The following is a 19,252-nucleotide window of genomic DNA, read 5'->3' as shown; positions in this document are numbered from 1 at the left end:
CTTTTACTGTACAATTCTTATACTCTGACATCATATGTGAAATGTGTTCAATTCCTCTCACATGCGCACTCTTGCATTTAGTCATTTTTAGGTTTAAATTTATTCATATTTTCCGCATCCCTACACTTTATGGCTTCGTCACCTTACAAGTGTTGGCCTTCAAAACTCGATTTAGAATCCAGGTGGACTTTCCGGGTCGGGGTGTGTCAGGGTTGCTATAGCTTATGCAAATTCTACCAGAAAGAGAAGAATGTTTCTTTTTTTAAATGACTTTGCCAAAAATGATGTTGTTTTGAGCCATGCCATTTAAAAAAATAAAAAAAATTTAAAACCTGCTGTCTGTTCTTATTATGCGTGCCTCACCCAATTGTATCCTCAAGATTTTATGGAGCAAGACCTATCTGCACTTGAAAATCAACTTGATATTTATATTCATTATATGCGTTCCAGAAGTGACTTTTCTTAATTGCAAATGATTGGTGATCTTGTTAAAAAAAGGTGGAAAATGTCACATCCCAGCCCGGGGCGGATGACTTCCCGGGCCCGCTCCACCACCGTAGCACGATATTGTCCGCTTTGGGCTTACCATTCCCTCACGGTTTTGTTTTTGGGAACTCACGAGCAACTTCCCAGTGGGTCACCCATCATGGGATTGCTCTAGCCCTCTTCTCGCTTAACTTCGGAGTTCCTACGGAACCCAAAGCCAGTGAGCTCCCAAAAGGCCTCATGCTAGGTAGGGATTGGAATATACATTTAAGGATCACTCCCCTGGGCGATGTGGGATGTTACAGAAAAGGGTTGCATCAAGTATTTCAATATGTGTGTTTACTTATTGAATTGTCTTATGTTTTACCAGTTGTAACTACTTTAGTAGAGAGAGCATTTTCTAGCATGAAAATCATTAAGTGTCTACTCAGCAACAAAATAATGGATCAATGCTTAAATGATAGCTTAGTTGTTTATATTGAATTTTTTTTTTTTCTTGTGCTAACAATGAAACTATCATGACTTTTTTTTTTTTATAGAGTAAGAAACTTCGTCGTAAACAAATTTAGTCTTTATACCTTATAATGTTGTTTATATAAAGATTATGAATGGAAAGTATGTAATTTACCGTTCGATTTTTCAAGTCGTCCATATTTTCTGAAACAATTCTCATCCAATTGAGTTACTTAACAGAAAAGAATAATAATAGTAGATCAAAACAATTATGTTTACAATTTTCACCCATTTATCCTTAATACTACTCAATGTCATTGAACATAATAGCATTTTATAATACAAAATGGTCCCATACTTTTATCACAGAAAATATCCGAGAATTAAGAATGGTCCCATATTTACACAGAAAACAATGCATTTCAAATTTTGGAAAAGACCACCTATCCCAATATGATATTTTAATTTGTTCTATAAGAAATTTGTGGCGATAAGATACACATAATGATGTCGACGAAGTTGGCAACTTCTGAAGATTTAGAGGAGGGTCCCCTCCCCATTTTCTATCCAGTTGCCTTGTTTTTCCTATTGATTTCAGAGATGAATACAAAAACACCTTTTGGACGTGCATGGTAATCGGCAATTGGCAATGGCATGGCACCGTAAAATTTGATTCATATTTAACAACTAATCACTTTGATTACTATTAATAAGTAATTAGGCGATCCATCAGTTTAGAACTGCGTGCAAAGCATTCTTGGATTAAATTTTGTGGCACGCTCGTGTGATCTTATCAGATCCACTTTGAACGATTTAGTTTCATGATTTATATAGTCTTCACTAATTTCTGTGTATTCTAGTGTAGTAGTTGGAGACTGGTGTTATGAAAAAGGACTGATCAGGAATCGTTCATTGTTCTGCATGTATGTGGTTTGTCACTTTTTAATTTATTAAAAACGATTAAGAATGGACATAAAATAGACATGTCAAATATAGTACGATGTCAAAAAAATAAAAATAAAAAAAATAAAAAATAAGAAAGACTTCTTTATAAGTACAAACTCATCATGAATACACTACAATTGCTCAATCGCAAAGGATCAACATCTAACCAACATGAAAGATAATACTTGGGAGAATTAAACCTTGGAAGTCATAAAACTATCGTAAAGGCATCATGAGGAAATGACCGCATCTTGTAATTGTCGAAACATTGCAACAAGTCACCTTGAACAAACATCGAGCTTTATTCTCAAATTTCTTTTCTATATGCACAAACCACAGGAAACGCAAAAAATCATGGGACTTTTAGATCTAGGTCTAAAAACATAGATGATTTTTAGGAGTGAGTCCAATTATCTAATTACATGTTTTTATTTCTTTTATACTAATTTTATATTTTTTAAAAATATTAAAAATCTTCTAATATTATGCATTTTTCAACTCCAAAAAATCTAATTAATATCTTACAACAACAAAAACTAATATACTAACATAAATTATCTACAAAACATTCTACCTTAACTCAAGTAACAAATATATGAATATATATTATACCTGTAAGCGAGATATGAAATCTAACTAAAAGGTAGGAAAAAACATAATAAACCTACAAGCAAGACACATTAATTTGTGACACGTTGATTATAAAAAAGACTATGTCATATAGATACGTAAAAATAATTAACCTGTGATATAGGTTGATTATAAAAATTAAAAATAAAATCTATAAATGAGATTTAAAGTAGGAGGAAGAACAAGAAATAATAAAAAAATAAAAATAAAAAGAAATAATCAAAGAGATAATTAGGAAGAAATTTGATTTTTATAATATATCTTATCATTGAATAGATAATTATTGATAATTAAATAATTAAATTTAAGGAATTGGACTATTCCTACTATTGACTAAAAAAATTGAACTTATATCAAGTTTTCCTAAAAATCATTCCCTCAACTCAAAACAACAATCCCTGCTAAAAGATTAGAGTTTGAGTCACAAGCCATAGACGTTACAACTTACAAAGCTTTCCTCCACAAAATGAGAAGGCAACTACAATCAAGAATGCTTTTCTCGACATAATGAAAAAGCGAACACAACTAGAAGATAAAGATAATTAAAACATAAGAGAATAAAGAAGGGAAGAGACCAAGAGCCGACCCCTAAATCAAATGCTGGGGTCGACGACTGCTCATTTTTAGCCCTATTTAGTTTTCTCTCTAGCAGCTAAGGTTTTTTTAATTACAAAAACAATGGTCAGATATTGCCATAGCATAACTTCTAAATTAAAGATTGCAAAAATCGAAGATATTTTAAGACTAAATAATGAATTAATCCACCAAGAATATTTTGGCTAGCACATATAATTTTCTTGTGCTACACATATAACTTGTCTTATTCCACAATTAGCCGATTTCAAATTTGTATCCATATGGCCGAAAAAAAAAAAATGGTTTCACACTGCTTAAAGAGATTAATTAATCTTCTGACATTAAAAAAATGAGATTAAGTAATCAATAAATTTGTATGAATCGACCTAATATTTGATTACTGTCTAATAATCTCATCCTCGAATAACATAATCAATTATTTCGTAGGTTCGACAGGATCCGCGATGCGTGGCGCCAAGCGCCAGGGCTGTGCGACGTCAGCCGCCAGAGACGCCGTCGTTTGGTCAGTGCATTGGCTCCTGTTAACGTGCTCCGTGAGTGAAGAATTTCGCATCATCGAAAAATGGCCCATGCTTGTCATGATTACAATCCGTGAAATGAATCGACGGTTCATCAGCAGCGGTGACCGGTTACGGCAGGTGGAGGAGTTTGGATGCGACTGGTCGAAGGTCGTGTTTGCGTGGGTCCCCCGCGGTGGTCCAGACGTGACCTGTGACAGGTCTTTCTCTCTCTCAGCTCACAGCTGGGTGTTGGGTTGAGGGCATACGGCTAGGGTCAGAGAGTATGGCATTTATGGCAAAGGTTGTTAAATTGAACGGGGGTGGGGGCTACAAGAATATGGACAACAAGGGCAGGGTTTTGAATCTTTTTAACTAATTTAATTTTTTGATGAGAAAACAAAAATATAGAACAATAACCACTTAATACTACAATTTAGTGATATTTTTATTCATTCATAAGTGAAAGGTTTTAGATTCGATTTTTTCATTAAAGGCGAATTTGAATCACATTATCGATAACCAATTGTCTTAGTGTTGATTAATATAAAACATCGCTTGTATTAAAAAAAAAAACATAGATAACTCTTCACTTGTGATTGCTACATGTCTTTTAAAGAAAATATTTTCAAATATAATCCAAATACATTGACAAGTATTCGAACTTGGTTGTGTACGAATGCAGTGAAAATAACACACTTTTTTTTTTTTTTTTTTTTTTTATTGTGCCAAACACCAGATTTGTCATTTTATGTGTTAAATTAGAGAGCTGATGAGGTTTGAATCAACGTCATAGTACGTGCAAGCGCAACACTCATCTTCAGTCTTCACTGCTGTGGTAGAAGACCACTTGTAGTGAAAAAAATCTGGTTTATGATCGAATATGCAACATCAAAATGGAGTTATAATTGTTAATAAATCTTACATGAATCTTGTATTTACTATTTTATTTCTATTTATTTTGCAAAATTTGATGTAACCATCGAATTAGGTTAATAGAATAGAAAGAGATTTGCCCCAAAATTATTGAAATCTCAATCAATTATAATTTGAGGTAAATGTTGGTCAAATAATTAGCATAACTTAAGGACATTGAAATCAGCAAACTTTGGGACATTGAAGTGATCAAGTTATACAACTTTTCGGCTAATTCAAATCCACTGTCAGCATATCAAACCGGACCCCTTTTCTCCTTCCACATTCTCGCTCACTTCCCTTTAATTCAAATAAATTTTCCTTTAATTCAAACTAATTTCCTTGAATAACCTTTAATTTAGGGCAGTGCATTTAATACACCCATATTTACGTTCCACACTTTTTGTTAATTTATGTTTTTTTATTTTCTTCAATTTATCTGATCCGATGTCCGGAAGTTAAAAGGAATATGCGGCAAGTAAAAAAAAGATGTATAGATAGCAGTGCCGTTAATATAAACAATACTATAAAACCAATTTGTATTGTGGTTTATGTATAACTTGATATGTTTGGCTCTTAAGTGTAATTGCACTATTAATAACTTGATACGTTCCGTCCGGAAGTTAAAAATAACGAATTCGACACTAATTAATTGTAATTGCTCTATTAATAGCTTTCAAGACCCATTACTTCACTGTATATATGAGTGTTTTGTTAAAAAAAATATGAAAAAAGAGAAGATGGTTTATGTGGGTCACCACATTTTTGAAATGAAAATTAAGTGCTCCTAAACGATGTCATTGTTGTGCGTGCCGTTTCAATTCATGTTAATAAAGGTAAAGTACAGCCAGACTATACTTTTTTGGTCATGGTAAGATAATCTATGTAATCATATTTTGTAAATTATATAACGTAATTATTTATAATTAAAATTATTATTTAAATATTAATTAATATGTTTATTTTTCATTGTCGAAATATAACATAATTTGTAAATATAACTTAAAAAATTAGTCTATCAAACATAAATATGTTGCCATACAAATTCAAAAATACCCAAAGAATAATACAAAAAGGTCAAATCCTGTAATAAGACAATCAAACAGGGGCATTTTCCAGAGCTCACTCCTCGACGGCGATCCACTGCTGAAAACTACAGAGTGACCCCTCTCTCTCGGTCTCTGACTCTCTGACCTGTAAGCTCTCTGTTTCAGACTCTGTGTGGGTCTTTGGAGTGTTTTTTGTTTCTGCTTGTTCGACATTGTTGTAAAAATTTGTACTCATAGACTCTCTCTCTCTTCAGCCTCTGTCTCATTGATTTTGATTCAACTTTTTTACTGCCTTGACAGAAACCTGCCCTGCATTACCATTAATGCCATATCTATCACTTCTTCAATCCCCACTAACCCTAAACTTTCCGTTTCTTTTGACCATTTTTCTTCTCTGCCGTGAAGGAAGAGCAGAAATCAAGAATTGGATTTGGTAATGGTTTTTCGCTTCTGGGTTTAATCTTAATGACTTTTTAAGGTTTAAATGTGTGTGTATGTATATGCATATACATATATGTATATGTATCATAGTGTAGAAGAATAGATATATTGTCGTTATAGAAGCTCTGTTTTTTTCTGAAGATTTTCTGGATTTTTAATGGTTTTCACGTGGTGGTGGGGTTGGTTGGTTGTAAATGCCGTATTTTCTTCCAGTTTAGTCTTGGCGTTAATGGGGCTTTCTCAAAAAATGTTGATTTGTTTTGGTCTTTCTGAGTTTTGTTGAGTGGTGGGTTGGGGAAGATTTCAAGCATTTTATATTCTGTTGATTTGGGCTTAAAATATTCATGGTTAGCTGGTACAAATCAGTATTTTATACTTAAATTTTGTTGATATTTGTTTGGTTGCTGAGAAAACTGAGGAAAAACAATAGAAATTTTTTTTATCAGGACCTTCAGTTGATATTTCTTAATTTTCTCTCCATTCCACCATTGTGTGATTTTGTACAGAATCTGCTAAATATTCGGTGCTGCTGGTGATTTGATTGTTCTTTTTGGGTACCTCATGCTGTGGGATCTGAAAATCTGAAGCTTTTTCTTTGAGGGACTCATTTGGCCGCTTTTACTTTTTCCGTTTGTTTCACTACTCAATTATTTGAAGGATCGAAAGCAGTCTGATACTATACACCTCTGTGTCGTTTTGCATATTCTGCATTGGTTCTCTCATTGTCGCTGGGCGTCAGGAAGTGTAAAATCAATCTTGCTTTCAGAACTAGAGGATTTACATACCAATCTGGGGGTGTTCGTCCAAAACCGTCACTGGTTGAGAAAGTGAGGATCCCATCTGGGTTTGAGTTAGATTCTTGGGAATTTAGGTGAATTGGGTAAAAAGGGTCTTTTCAATTGACGTTCTACAGCAGCTAAAGCTGCTAGAGGGACTGGTGGCGCATGTCTGTTAGTCAATGTCTCGGAATCTAGAACAGTGGGGGGCAGTCTAATTATGGAAATATTCGTTTCGATGTGTTTCTTTGCTTGTGGTTTGAGGGCATTTGACAATTGAACAGTTTGAGCAAGGTGGTTTTGCAAAGATAGTGTGTTGTAAAATTTGACAATGAGTCGAGAACAGAAGGGGGGGAAGCAGGAGAAGGGCTCTGATGACGCTGAGAAGGTTGTCGTCGCGGTTAAGGCCTCGAAGGAAGTTCCTAAGACTGCTCTGGTCTGGGCCTTGACTCATGTTGTTCAACCCGGGGACTGCATAACACTGCTTGTGGTTGTGCCCTCTCAAAGTTCAGGTATATTTACTTTTCCTCTTCGATATTTTTACCCGTTTTTGTGTTCGATGAATGCATAATATTGGTATATTTTACTTCAATGCCGAGACCCTAATAGTTTTGCCTTGCAAAAGATCACACATTTTTTGTTCCATCCTACTTTCTAAATGGGGTTGTTAATCTTTGTTTATTGCCCTTGTACTTTTTGTTGTATGAGGTAATTAAGGTTGTTACAATTTAATGACTTGTAATTAGCACTGTGCAGTATCTCATTCTTTTTTATCAGTTAACTTTTAATGTTTTCTTTGCTGGTGAGGTTGGCTGTACGTTTCTTATCGACTTTGTGACTACAGCTTACACTGCAATTTGAATTTGTTTTGGGTTAATTTGAGGACGTTATCAGGATGTTTGGATTGAATTGTTCCAATTACAACTCTTGTAATTACTGTGAAAACACACCTGCACTTGAGTTTTAGTAGAGAGGTTATATGGGTGAACCTTAGTCTTTATGCTCTAAATCCAGCAAATCTTTTCCATTTTCGCAATTGTTTACTTGTTGAAAATTTTGATGCTGACAACTTATTCATATTTCCCAATTTTCAGGTAAAAAGTTATGGGGCTTCCCAAGATTTGCTGGGGATTGCGCCAGTCATCGGAAGTCTCATACAGGAACAACCTCAGAGCTGAAGTGTGATATATCAGATTCCTGCTCGCAGATGATCCTTCAGCTTCATGAAGTTTATGATCCAAATAAGGTAATTTCATTGATATTTGATGCCTATTATTATAATGCACATTTCCATGTATGTTGATGCCTTGTTTGACTCTATTTTGCAGATAAATGTCAAGATAAAAATTATTTCTGGATCACCTTCTGGTTCTGTGGCGGTAGAGGTCAAAAAAGCTCAAGCCAGTTGGGTTGTTTTAGACAAGTAATGCTCTATTTGTTTTTCTTTTCCACAAATATGCTTGTAGTTTACAACTTTATGAACAGGGTATTGTGTCCTGCATTGAAAGTATTTACCTTCGCCTAAATATTAATGTGTTTGTGATGTTTACAGACATCTTAAACATGAGGAAAAACACTGCATGGAAGAGCTGCAGTGCAACATTGTGGTAATGAAGCGTTCCCAGCCAAAAGTTCTTCGCTTGAATTTGAATGGATCATCTAAGAAGGAACCTGAATTGGCCAGTTCCTTGCTGTCCGAGCATGGTGCAGGGTCTGATAAACATCCCAAGCAGAAGAATGATTCTTTGAGTTCCATTCGAGGGCCGGTTGTGACTCCAACTAGTAGTCCAGAGCTTGGGACGCCATTTACAGCCACTGAGGCTGGAACTTCATCAGTGTCAAGTTCAGATCCAGGAACTTCACCTTTTTTCATTCCAGAAATAATTGAAGATCTGAAGAAAGAGGAATCGTTAGTTAATAAAGAAAACAAGGTTCTTGATGACAGTAGTTCGGACACAGACAGTGAACATTTATCAGCTTCTTCAAGAAGTTTGGGGTTCCAACCATGGATAGGTGAATTTCTTAATTCTCACTGCCCATCCTCGCAACACATGGAAGACAGCTCACACAGAAGTAACGATAATTCAAAAGCATCTATTACCAAGGATTTGCTGAAATTTTTGAAACTTGATAAAGATGCTGGAATTGGAATGCGAAATTTTAGAGCTGACATGGAGTTCAGTGGAAATCTGAGAGAAGCAATTTCACTGTCTAGTAATGCTCCTCCAGGCCCCCCTCCATTATGTTCAATATGTCAACACAAGGCACCTGTTTTTGGAAAACCTCCAAGGTGGTTTAGCTATGCAGAGCTGGAGCTTGCTACTGGAGGATTTTCGCAAGCCAATTTTTTGGCCGAAGGAGGGTTTGGTTCTGTTCACAGAGGGGTGCTACCGGATGGTCAGTCTGTTGCTGTCAAGCAACATAAATTGGCAAGTTCTCAGGGGGATCAGGAGTTCTGTTCAGAAGTAGAAGTCCTGAGCTGTGCTCAGCACCGAAATGTTGTCATGTTGATTGGCTTCTGTATCGAGGACAAAAGAAGATTGCTGGTCTATGAATATATATGCAATGGGTCATTAGATTCTCATCTATACAGTAATATATCTTTCTCTGGCAGTGGTAAACTTTTCTGTATTGAATGATACTTGCTGTTAATTTTATGTGAAACCATGTTGCGGACTCACAATGGATCTGGGTTTATTTCAGGGCGACATCGTGAGCCTTTAGAATGGTCTGCACGGCAAAAGATCGCTGTAGGGGCAGCTCGAGGGCTACGATATCTTCATGAAGAATGCAGAGTGGGATGCATTGTGCACCGTGACATGCGGCCAAACAACATCCTCATCACCCATGATTTTGAGCCACTGGTACCGCAACCTTTTAGTGCTGTTTTCAGATGCATGAATTGTGTATTTCGCTAGCTCGTTAGTAGATAAAACTGTTGACTTTATTCACTTTTCTTGCAAGGTTGGGGATTTTGGCCTCGCAAGGTGGCAGCCTGATGGGGACACGGGTGTGGACACAAGAGTCATTGGAACATTCGGGTAAATCTCAACTAACAGGCTTTACCAATGCGATTTGACCTTCCATCCAACTCTGTTATATGCTGCTCTGCAATTGTCTGATGTGTTCTTTTCTGTTGCAGATATTTGGCTCCTGAATATGCTCAGAGTGGTCAAATCACAGAAAAGGCTGATGTTTATTCCTTCGGGGTGGTCTTGGTGGAACTTGTTACAGGGCGAAAAGCTGTGGACCTTAACCGGCCTAAGGGGCAGCAATGTCTCACTGAATGGGTATGATTAAGCAAGTTGTAAATATACATATGTTTACCGATTTTGTTCTAGTCTGTTGCCCGATGTTTGTTGCTTATAACTTTAGATCCAATACAGGCGCGGCCATTATTAGAAGAATATGCCATTGATGAACTGATTGACCCAAGACTTGACAACTTCTATTCCGAACACGAGGTTTACTGCATGTTGCACGCTGCTTCGCTATGTATACGGCGGGATCCTCAATCTAGGCCTCGCATGTCTCAGGTAAAGAGTAACTCTGGAAAAAAGACATCGCAGCTTGTTCTAATAGACTTGCACTTCCAGCTTACTTCGGCTTTGTAGGCACAACTTATCTTGAATGTATTGGCACATGTTTGTTTCGTGTTCTTTAAGGTTCTCCGTATACTAGAAGGTGACATGGTGATGGATACAAATTACATGTCAACGGCCGGGTACGATGTAGGATGCCGGAATGGTCACGATGCGGGATGCCGGAGTGGTCGACTTTGGTCAGAGCAGCAGCAGCAGAAGGAACATCATAGCGGCCCTCTATTCGACGAAGCGATGGACGGGTACGAGAAGCTCTCTCGTGAGAGTTTAAGGCCAGGTTTCAGGGAGAGGGACAGGGTAAGGAGGACTCCATGTGAAAACCATTTGTAAAGCGCTCGCCCTTCAGAATTACACATATTTGGTGGACTAAATATGTGAACTCCTTTTTGTAATGTAATCGATATACCTTTGATATTTTGGTTAATGCCACCTGTGTTGTGCTTCTGTACAGTAAAAAGAAGAGTAGCAAGTTTTATTGGTGAATCTAATGAAAAATACCACTTCAACCGTGTCGCGGATGCCATGAGCATGTTTTTGGGCAAATTGAGAAACTCGGCCGAGCACTGATTCTAAACGTACCGCTATAACCGGTATTCGTTCTATTTATATGCCAGATAAAACATAAATTGTAACCACACTGCATACGTTCAAGTCACCACTATCTGCAAAATTTGTAAAAGGAAGAATCATTTGTGGTCTTACAATGTTGAGTGTTTGAAACTCAAAATTAAAGTTAGACTTGGAGCACGGTAACAGCTACGCCGGGTTTAGAAAACAGCGGTTGGTGCAGCATGGTCGAAAACAGGATGCTTGAACCTGCCGGAATGTCGTTTACCTCAGTCCCCCTTCTTCTACGACTTCCTCATTTTAGACCTTGCATATCTAGAGGAGATGAAAAGTTAATTAAAAATGTGATTGTTTTGCACAGAGGATAATAGAAAATGAGAGGAAGGGGAATACTCTATATGCATGCCGCCCCTGTCTGAAGACGGTAACGAGCTTCCACGAAGTTCATCCATGGCTTTATTAGCTTGTTCAATTTCCTGCCAGAGAATAAAGAACTTAGTCAGACTCAGACTATTAGCTTTGGTGCTAAAACGACTCTTTGATTGCATACTTTGTTGTTTTAATAAAATATTGAAGAACGAAAAATAATACCCAACATATTCATTCATACTATGTGTATTAAGCTCCTAGGTACCAAGTTCAAATCTTTCTCTTTCCCAAATGTTGTAACTGAACAACGAAAATGTCAGCATTAAGGATGGGGTACCTCAAAATCAGCAAATGCAACTGGCATTCCACCTTTAGCACGCAGTTTGATCACGTTGAATCCAGGATACCTGACACCAATTGAGGTCATCATTTTTCCAGCAATTTATTCAAAGGATGATTATGTAGTTTAAATATGGAGATAGTCCGAGGAGAGCCAGCTAATAAGAAGTTTATTCAACCAAATCTCCCCCGTCCTTTTCAATACAACGACAAGTGAGAGTATCCAGGAGAAGAATAGCAGCTACTCACTGAGATAGAACTTGCTTCAACTCATCTTCCGTGCAATTTGGACCTAGATTTGCAATGAACAGAGTAGAACATTGTCCTGCATCAACATGCTTTTCGGGTTGGTCCTGCACAACCAATTAGGAAACCAGATAGGAAACGTTTACATTTACAATCGTACCTATGTAAATGTTCTGCATCTATTTTCACATGGCACTCGTACAAATGTGTAAAGTGAAGTTGAAATCACTTTAAAGTTTAAATTTAAAACTCCGAATTTCAAGTTTAGATTAAGAACTCCAAATTTTGTCAAAATATCACAGGCTTTCTTTGCAAATCCTTAAACTCTGCAGTACATTGTTTTAACAGACTTTCGGCTAAAGATGGTTCCTACATAGGAAGAAGAAACAAGCCTGAATCAAATAATAGAATATATCTTGTTCTCATAAAACAAATATTTAGGGGCCGTTTGATAACAATTTCATTTTTAGTTTTTAGTTTTCAGTTCACTTTTTTGAAAACTAAAAACTCAAATCTTGTTTGGTAACTACTTCCTTGAGTTTGCAAAATTTGGCCTTGAGTTTTCACTTTTTGGTTTTGAGTTTTCATTTTTTTGAAAACTGAAAACTGAAAGTAGTTACCAAACAAGATTTCAGTGTTCAAAAAAAGTGAAAAGTGAAAACTAAAACCGAAATGGTTAGCAAACGGCCCCTTAGTGTATCTTTGCATGCTTGCTTATCTCACACTATAAGGCAATGGTCTTAGTATTCTTCCACTTCAAGCTTCAAACAGTAGAAACAAGAAGCTAGGAAGTAAAGAGTAGTAGTGGTCTGACTAACACAGACAGAAATCACAAGACTTATCAACAACATAATGAAAGCCGTTTTGTTAATAACATTATGATATATTTCACTCACATTTACAGCAGCTACAGCATTCTCAGAATCCACCGCAGTCTCACCGCTGCACATAACCAACAAGAAATAGACTTAGCTCCTATCAGAAGATAAGCAATAATTCTGCTATATTTGCAGTCCTGTACAGGATATCAATTGAAGAATGTAACAAAAATATGCACTTCTCCAGCTCTTTCAACCTCTTTGCGGTTGCTAGATCACTCCTGTCCCCAGAATCGTGATTGTCAGTTTCAGATGGTTCATCAGATTCACTTTCTCCTGAATGTGCCAAAAATGTCATCATGCACAAGTGAGTCATAGGATCATGGTCAGGTGGCAATGCCTATCCCTTGTGAAATATTGGTTATGCACAATTCACATGAACAAGTAAGAGATAACAAAAGTCCAAGACCGTAGGAGAAAAAGAAACAGAAGTTTTCTAAAACAGGAGTTACTAACAATCACAAACATAATGGGGGAAATGAAATTCAAAAAGAAGAAAGCACATTACCATCATCACTAGACGTTTCTTGGGTATCGGCCTCTGTTTTAGTTCTTTTATCTATAACAACATAAGCTCCACTACCTGTTCACATAGCATGCTAATTACGAATATGAAAAGGTAAAAAATCTCACTATATTGTCTCCGATAAAAAATGCAAAATTGTAAAATCAATAAATATCACACGCTAAAATCAACCTGGTTTACGCTTCCTTCTTGAGTTTGATCTGGCAAGTTCAATATGCAGCAGGGTCCCAGTTTGAGGATCAAATTTCACACCCTGGTGATTGCATCAAAGGAAATACAAACTCAGACAAAACACCAATTATAACCCAATTTTCATACATTTGTCATATCATTGAAAGGCATAGAATCATAGATACAGTCCTCTTTCAGACTCGAAACTTTGACATTGAACATCAACATCTAAATAGAACGAAAAATCAGAACTCATGGAATTCGAAAACACTAAAAAACCGCTAAAATAAAATCTGGAAATCCTCCTTTTTCCGCCCAAATTTCTCCGGAATCATGTACAACAGCATTACACACACACTTTGTTAACAGAGATTAGATTAGAAAGAAGATTCATGTTAACAAATTCCTAATTAGAAGCTCAATTACTCATATAAAATAGCAAATGCACACATAAATATATGGAAAAAAAAATTTGAAGCTATTATTTTTGCTCACATTTAACGAATGCAGGGCTGCCATTGCTGACTGGTGATTGAAGAACGTAGCAAAAGCAACGACCTGAAACAAATAAACCAAATTTTCGTTCAATTTTCCCTGGAAAAAAAAAAAAAAAAAAAAAAAAAAAAAAAACAGAAACAGAAACAGAAATATTCAGAGATGTAGACAAAAGGGAAAAGCTTTACCTGGTTGCCGCGACCCGTGTACTTGAGCTGGCAAGAGTCGAAGCCCGGGCGCCGGCGGAAGAGGTTGTGAATCTCACGCGCTTTGACGTCGTCCGGGAGGCCGGAGACGAAGAGCGTGTTGATCGCGCTCCGGTCACTGTAGTCCTGTGGTTGTGGTGGCGGTACTGGTTGCGGTTGCTGCTGTAGATAGTAGGGATCGTACGGTAGATGAGCCATTTGGTTGGCCGGAGAATTGGACGGCTGAGATTGAAGAGTGAGTGAGTCGGTGCGGCGAGATGGTGGTGGTGGAGGAGGTGGCAGTTCTCAAGTCTGAACCGAGATTTTGGGATTTTCGGGAGACAAGACATGAATATTTTTAACCAACGCCAAACAGTAATATTGCGTTTTTTTGGGACCCAAGGGAGTATGGTTTTCTCTCATCTTTTTTTTCTTTTTTTTTCTCTCTTCGTATTTGAACGATGTTAAATCATGTCAACATTTTATATTAATTTTTTATAGTAAAAAAAAAGACAAAATAAAAGAATGTGAGAGGAGGGGATGGAAGGGGATGAAAAGAGGAGGGGAGAGAATCCTAGTCCCTTTTGAAGAGAAACTCGACGCCAAACAGTAATTTAGTTTATAAACTTTTTTAATGAAATATATAATATTTTTTTTTTGTCACACGATAAATTTGTTAGATTAGAAAATTAACAGGGTTCGAATCTACGCTGTTGTGGTGTAATGACAACACTCTTCTTTATCACTATATTAAAGGGCTACTTGCAAAATATTTAATATGGGGATTAAGGGTTTTTACAAGGGTAAAATATTTAGAACAATCTTAAATTTTTTATATACTTCACGGATCACACCAGGAAATATTTAAATTCATAATTATTACTCACGAAGGGTTGACAATCATGTTTATAACCTTGGCTTGAATTTGATTTACAAACAAAAAAATTCAACTTGGTTTCGAAACTCCTAAAAACTCGAATTTTCCATCAACTAAACATGAAAATAAAAATTAAGTTTAGCTTTGGATAGTACCCAATAAAAATGATTTCCGCATATTTTTTTTGTTTCAATGCATATTCGGATAAAAACTAGCCTTTGATTTAATAAATAAAATTAAGAAATAAAAAAAAAATCTCTTTAATAATAAGGGAGAAGAGTCACTAAGTATTGTGGTCTCTTGGTGAAAAGTCTTATATTTGAATCTTCTTCACAAGTAAATAAAAAGTTTTAGTTTGGTTTGAATCTCATGGAAGACGAGTTTGATATCAATTGAACGATTATAAGCAAAAGTTTTTTTCTATATAAATGCTTCCAAACAAGTTTAAATGAGCTCTATTAGGAAGTCTGCAATGCAACAGACCTCTTTGCACATGGGTGGGCCTCTTCAAGACTGCTGGCGCAGCTATGATGACTTATATTTCTAAAGTGTTTATGCAATAATCGTGTGTTAAATATCGTATTGTTGTAGGCCTATTTGATTTAATTGTATAAAGGACAGAGAGGGAAGGGGGTTGACGACAATAGAGAGAGAAACGAGATATGTAATTTTGAGGTGCGTGTTGTATCACCCCCTTATGTCTTTATTTATAGTAGTAGGATAGATAGAATCCTTACCCTAATAGGATTACATCTCCAATAGGAATTAAACTACTAAAGGGAATACTCCTAGATACACTAGGATTTACACAATCACATTCCTAATATTGCAACACTCCCCCTTGAGTGTGCAAATACTCAAACAAAACGTCGCATAAGATCTTCACCAGATAAGGTAGAACAATTGATGAAATCGTCGGCACAACGGATGAATATGAGTCTTAGATATAAGAAAGTAAGTATGCATTGGTAGTAAAACTCACAAAACCTCACTACAGTAAAACCTAAGGTAGGCAAAAACCTATAGGCTAAGGAGAAAAGTGACTATGATCATCTCAAGATGGGTGCCTTATCAAAACCTCGTTACGTAGCAAAAATCCAGTGGAAAAAATGCTCATAATCGTAGGAAAAATAGTACATTAAGATCAAGTGAGTATGCTTTAGGATACTCCACCTGAGTTAGACATAACTTCTAAATAAGAGAACTATAAGCAATTCAACTTAGCTAATTTACGTATACCGATTCCTTGGATGAGCTTCTGAAAAGTAGACTTGGGCAATGACTTGGTAAAGAGATCGGCCAGGTTGTCCTGTGAACAGATTTGCTTGACTTCAATGTTTTGATGATGTTGTTGTTGGTGAGAATAAAAGACTTTCAACGCTATGTGCTTGCTATTATTTCCCTTGATGTATCCCTTATTTAATGGCTCGATACATGTTGCATTGTATTCAAAGATTGTCGTAAGAAGGTCAACGATGGAAGTAAAACTACTAGTGCTTCGAATATGTTACATGACTACTCTCAACCAAAAGCACTCTCGCGAGGCTTCATGTAGGGCGAGAATCTCAGCATGGTTCAAAGAGGTTGCAACTAGCGTTTGCTTGGTAGACCTCCAACATATAGCGGTGTCTCTAATGGTAAAAACATAACCCGTTTGAGAACGTGCCTTATGTGGGTCAGACAGAAAACCAGCATTTTGATGCGGGAATTATACGCACACAAATTAAACCCTCTTTTTGACAATTGTAGTATAGATATAAGTAGGGATCGTTCTTAACCGGGGATTAGGAGGGATTGCAAAATCACTTGGAAACTGACTCAAAAACGTAAAATAAAGTTTAAAACACTAAACTAGACTCAAAGAACTCAAAACAAGTTCAAAAGACTCCAAATACTTAAAAACACAAAATAAGATAGATTGTAATGACTAAGACTTAACAAAATATGGGGGATTGTGTTTGGACGAATTTAAACTAGATTGTAACGAAAACAGATTTTAAGACGAAATTGTGATGAATCAATGGATGATGGAATAGCTAAGGGGTTCTTCTCCACACATGAAATATATGCAACGTAAATCAATTTCCAGTTATCAATTCATTAAGTTATGAACCTCGACGCTCCAAGATAATTAGGTCCGCTTAAATTAACCTTCAAATTTCCCTAGAATCATTGAATTGGATGAATATGCATCGCAAACAAATTATTCCTAACAAGTTCTCTATATGAACAACATGATAAAGATACAAGTTAGAATCATTACGTTCTTTGGAAATCATAAGCATCGACAAGGCATTTGTAACTATGAAAAGCATGATACTCTTGCCAGGAATCTACTTAACATGATCGTGACTAGCGACCTTCACTACTTGTGAATATAAATTCGTAACGATTAGGTGAAACAAACTTATATCCTAGCACCAAATTCAAGCATGCAAATTAAGCGTGCACTCTCAATCAACATACAAGAATAAGTTCTAAATCAAACGGTTAAGCAAATTGTATTCACGACTTATGTAACGATAACTGGAAGTAATCAACTTATTTCACATATATAATCATGGTTTCGAATACACCCTTAGCCATTGGGGGTTTAGTTCCTCATACGTACAAGACAAAGAGAATTGAAATTAAACATTGAAATCAAAGGAAAAGAAACACCTAAACATTCCAACAACTCAAACTTGAATTGTATGAACGTTTAGGCCCTCTTCTCTTCCTCTTTGTTGCGGCACAAGGTCTAAGGATAGGTTTTGGGGTGGTACTTGTATGTGGAATGGAGTGGGGAGTGGTGGAAATGGAAGGGGATACACGGTAAAGGGGAAGTGTGATGGTGTTTGGATTATGCACGGGTTGGATGAATTGTGCTGTTTTGCACGGCAAGGGATGTGTTGGTTTGGTGAGGGAATGCATGGTTTTATAGGGAGAATGGGAGGATATGTGGTTGAATGATTAAGATTGCATGTGGCTCTATGATTATGGGTGCATATGGCTAAAATAATGAAGGGAATGCATGTGAAAAACAGCTAGGAAAAGTTGGTGGAAAGCTGGAAATGGGATGGGAGTGCACGGCAAGGTGGTAGGAATGGGCTGGAATGTGTGGTGAATGATTAAAGGGTTGATATGTGAATGTGGCTGAATTAAAGAATGGGAGAGAGTGGAAAAACAGCTAGGGTGAAGGATTTAAAGAGGGAATGCATGTGCAATGACAACTAGGTTGGTTGTGGAAAGCTGGAATTGCAAAAGGGGAATGCATGTGCACGGCAAGGCTGGAATGTGGTGGGTTATGCACGACAAGGCTGGAATGTGGTGCAATGATGAAGGAATAATGTCATGGTGGCTGAAATGTGGTGCAATGATGAAGGAATAATGTCATGGTGGCTGAAATGTGGTGCAATGATGAAGTGAACAACCTGGAAATGCAAGGGGAATGCACGGATTAGAGAGGATGAGTGGATATGTGGCTGAATGGTTGTGTTGGTGATGAATGTGGAGTGGCTTGTGCAGCAAGGAATAAGGGATCCATAGGTAGGTGCGGCAACCTCTATGGCAGGTTCTAGGATTTCTTGAAACATGTTATTTAGCAACCTAACATGTTTTGGAACCCTTTTTTGGTTGGAACATAAGTGAGGTAGGATTAGGAAACTTCTAAGCCAAGAATAGAAACTTTGGTTTCCAATTTTTGAACTCTTTGTTCTTCATTTTCATTTCTTCATCTCTTTATTCATTCCTAGCCTCCTTTGGTCTTCAATTTCGTCCATCTACTTGGCTTTAAGCATATGCAATCCATTTAATGCCCCAAACTACTCCAAAATGCACCAAAATGCACTTTCTTGCTCCTTTAGCCCTTTGGACCTACAAACACACGAAAATAGCTTAAAGTACTAAAATTACTAAGTACTAGCAACATAAATGCAAGAAAACAAGCAAACTAAGGCGCATAAATATGCTCCTATCACATTTGCGTAACCAACGAGGCTGGAATCATCTCGAGGACTGAGGGGGACCAAGGAGGCGACGACTCCTCTCGAGGATTCATGGGACAAGCCCAAATCCATCGTACCCTTGAGGTAGCGGAAAATGTCTTTAACACCATTCCATTGTCTGCGTGTAGGCGCATTGTTATATCTAGCCAAAAGATTAATAGCAAATGAGATGTCGGGTCTGGTGCATTGAGCCAAGTACAATAAAGCACCAATTGCACTTAG

The 19,252-nt window shown here is 36.9% G+C and overlaps 2 protein-coding genes across 4 annotated transcripts; one reads left to right on the top strand and one right to left on the bottom strand.

Moving 5' to 3' along the window:
* Positions 1-5,692: 5,692 nt before the first annotated feature.
* Positions 5,693-10,889, top strand: LOC137739108 (inactive protein kinase SELMODRAFT_444075-like). Of its 2 annotated transcripts, XM_068478599.1 has the most exons (10): positions 5,693-6,005; positions 6,520-7,301; positions 7,884-8,035; positions 8,118-8,212; positions 8,342-9,405; positions 9,493-9,653; positions 9,754-9,830; positions 9,932-10,079; positions 10,176-10,325; positions 10,455-10,889. In XM_068478599.1, exons 2-10 carry the CDS (start codon positions 7,121-7,123, stop codon positions 10,719-10,721), a joined length of 2,295 nt encoding a protein of 764 aa, XP_068334700.1. In that variant the 5' UTR covers positions 5,693-6,005; positions 6,520-7,120; the 3' UTR covers positions 10,722-10,889. The 2 variants fall into 2 exon arrangements, with proteins under 2 accessions (XP_068334700.1, XP_068334701.1); XM_068478600.1 differs by lacking the exon at positions 5,693-6,005 and having other exon boundaries at positions 6,166-7,301; positions 8,342-9,381.
* Positions 10,890-10,935: 46 nt separating this feature from the next.
* On the bottom strand, positions 10,936-14,534 carry LOC137739109 (protein WHI4). Of its 2 annotated transcripts, none has more exons than XM_068478601.1 (10): positions 14,171-14,534; positions 13,983-14,045; positions 13,488-13,569; positions 13,299-13,373; positions 12,970-13,066; positions 12,809-12,854; positions 11,916-12,019; positions 11,665-11,734; positions 11,352-11,434; positions 10,936-11,273 (listed from the first exon to the last, which is right to left on the bottom strand). In XM_068478601.1, exons 1-10 carry the CDS (start codon positions 14,384-14,386, stop codon positions 11,243-11,245), a joined length of 867 nt encoding a protein of 288 aa, XP_068334702.1. In that variant the 5' UTR covers positions 14,387-14,534; the 3' UTR covers positions 10,936-11,242. The 2 variants fall into 2 exon arrangements, with proteins under 2 accessions (XP_068334702.1, XP_068334703.1); XM_068478602.1 differs by having other exon boundaries at positions 12,988-13,066; positions 14,171-14,532.
* Positions 14,535-19,252: the final 4,718 nt, after the last annotated feature.

This window comes from Pyrus communis, chromosome 7 (assembly GCF_963583255.1).
Source record: "Pyrus communis chromosome 7, drPyrComm1.1, whole genome shotgun sequence".
Lineage (NCBI taxonomy): Eukaryota > Viridiplantae > Streptophyta > Magnoliopsida > Rosales > Rosaceae > Pyrus > Pyrus communis.
Note: the sequence above shows the minus strand (reverse complement) of the source record. Positions and strands in the feature narration are given on the sequence as shown.

Bases quoted from the DNA above. Each gene is read 5' to 3' on its own strand.
- LOC137739109 (XM_068478601.1), bottom strand. From the start codon at position 14,386: ATGGCTCATCTACCGTACGATCCCTACTATCTACAGCAGCAACCGCAA. The intron at 12,855-12,969 runs GTGCATATTTTT...GGTTATGTGCAG, and splicing joins AGGTTGAAAGAGCTGGAGAA to CGGTGAGACTGCGGTGGATT. The intron at 12,020-12,808 runs GTGAGTGAAATA...TTGGTTGTGCAG, and splicing joins ATGCTGTAGCTGCTGTAAAT to GACCAACCCGAAAAGCATGT.
- LOC137739108 (XM_068478599.1), top strand. From the start codon at position 7,121: ATGAGTCGAGAACAGAAGGGGGGGAAGCAGGAGAAGGGCTCTGATGAC. The intron at 7,302-7,883 runs GTATATTTACTT...CCCAATTTTCAG, and splicing joins TGTGCCCTCTCAAAGTTCAG to GTAAAAAGTTATGGGGCTTC. The intron at 9,406-9,492 runs GTAAACTTTTCT...GGTTTATTTCAG, and splicing joins TATATCTTTCTCTGGCAGTG to GGCGACATCGTGAGCCTTTA.